Here is a 1685-nt window from a genome sequence, read left to right as displayed (position 1 = left end):
GGAAATAGAAGGTGTGCTTATGACTAACCCAACTATCAATTAATTGTTCCGCACGCGGAGTTATTTATTATTTATTAGACTTCACTTTTGTCTTCCTCGCCTCTCAGCAACCAACTATCGCGCATCTGGAGTCCCAGTTACCATATTAACATCCGATTCTTTTTTCCCTCCCAGCATCGCGCTCACCAACATTCTCTCACGATTCATTACTTCCGTCCGGCTCTATCACGCGAGAAATACAAAAGACACCGACTCGCTGTATGCCTTCCAACACCTCCGTCAACCCTCCGCAGGAGGAGGCCAGTGGTCATTCCGCGCTGCCGTGTACGCGATATAAATTCCCCTTTGTCCACACCTTTGGTAAGAAGAAATGCCACTGACCACCATATTCGAATACAACAGTGACTAGAATCAAAAAAATCATCCACCTCGACGAGGATATAGCACAGTGCTCGAACAACGCCGCATTTGTGATCGCGGTGGCAACAGTATGTGATTATCGTTCACGCTGCTATTGTGTATGGGACGCGCGCTTTACCGGCTGTGTACTAATACAGCGGGGATGGGGGATATTCCGGATGGAAACTTTAGGAGATGTTTATACGATACCTGGCAGAGCAAGGCCACAACGTCGTCAAATCTGAACGGAAGCCAAGACGGACGATCCAATACAAAGATCTAGGTATGTCATAATGAACCATCGTACAGCATTTTGCGAAACAGGCCACGAATGTTCTCTCTCTCTCTCTCTCTTTCTCTCGTTTCTTAATTCAACTCCGCTAGGAACAGCCGAATATATATAGTCGCATCTAACATTACCCCATAGCCACCGCAGTTTCCCGCATCGACAGCCTCGAGTTTCTAGCAGATGTAATACCAAAAACGACGACATACAAACAGTTCAAAGAAAAGAGAGCGAAGGAGACTGCCAATGGGGCTGGCGTGTCGACGAACCAGCGAACACTTAGCAGCGCGAGGATGCGGGCGAATGGCACGACGTCGCGGGAGCGGAGAGAAGACTCCATGCTGGATCTGAACGGGCTGGGGGACACGCACATACCAACATCTCGGCCGCCGATGGTTATGCACTCATCACGGCCAGATAGTACTCTTGTGGCCAACGATCCAATGTATCCGGACGATGAAGATGTGGGGACTGATGGGGATATTGAAATGACGCAATGAGATATGAGGATGCTTTTCTTTTCCTTCTAACCATGAGTGAGGGTAAATTTTTTTTTCGGTTCTTTTTCAAACTTGTGACTGGTGTATTTATAAAAGCCTCCAGGGGATCGGGGAGTTATTCTTTCTTTCCACTGCTTTGTTTTCCTTTGGAATTTTATTTATTACCACGGTTAGTTATCATTATTGTTAGCATTGATGGTTTGGATTATGATGATGCTGGTCCGGTGTTTTGTTGGAACTATTAGATGATAAATGGGGAAGAGTCAAATAGAACAACTGGATGTTTATGTATTTATTTCCCACTGCTCCCAACATTCAATCGCACAGTTTTATGTGCTATCATACCATATTAAATCGCAAAAATTCCCATATTCTCCTCCCTTGTTCCTCTCTTGTCAATGTTGTTCACATTCTCTTTCTGTGGGCCAATCAGCGTCTCGTGTATAATGGCTTCCGGTCCTTCGCGAATTTCCAACCTCCAACCATTCCACCGCTGAGTG

The 1685-nt window shown here is 45.9% G+C and overlaps 1 protein-coding gene across 1 annotated transcript; it reads left to right on the top strand.

The window, feature by feature from the left end:
- Positions 1-260: 260 nt before the first annotated feature.
- On the top strand, positions 261-1185 carry HCAG_00944 (predicted protein; the record flags this gene model as incomplete). Its single annotated transcript, XM_001543848.1, has 4 exons — positions 261-360; positions 403-488; positions 592-682; positions 827-1185. 4 exons carry the CDS (start codon positions 261-263, stop codon positions 1183-1185), a joined length of 636 nt encoding a protein of 211 aa, XP_001543898.1.
- Between the last annotated feature and the right edge of the window lie 500 nt (positions 1186-1685).

The sequence above is a fragment of the Histoplasma capsulatum genome, genomic scaffold (genome assembly GCF_000149585.1).
Source record: "Histoplasma capsulatum NAm1 scaffold_1 genomic scaffold, whole genome shotgun sequence".
NCBI lineage: Eukaryota > Fungi > Ascomycota > Eurotiomycetes > Onygenales > Ajellomycetaceae > Histoplasma > Histoplasma mississippiense.
The sequence above is the reverse complement of the archived record's forward strand: the minus strand, read 5'-3'. Positions and strand labels throughout refer to the sequence as shown.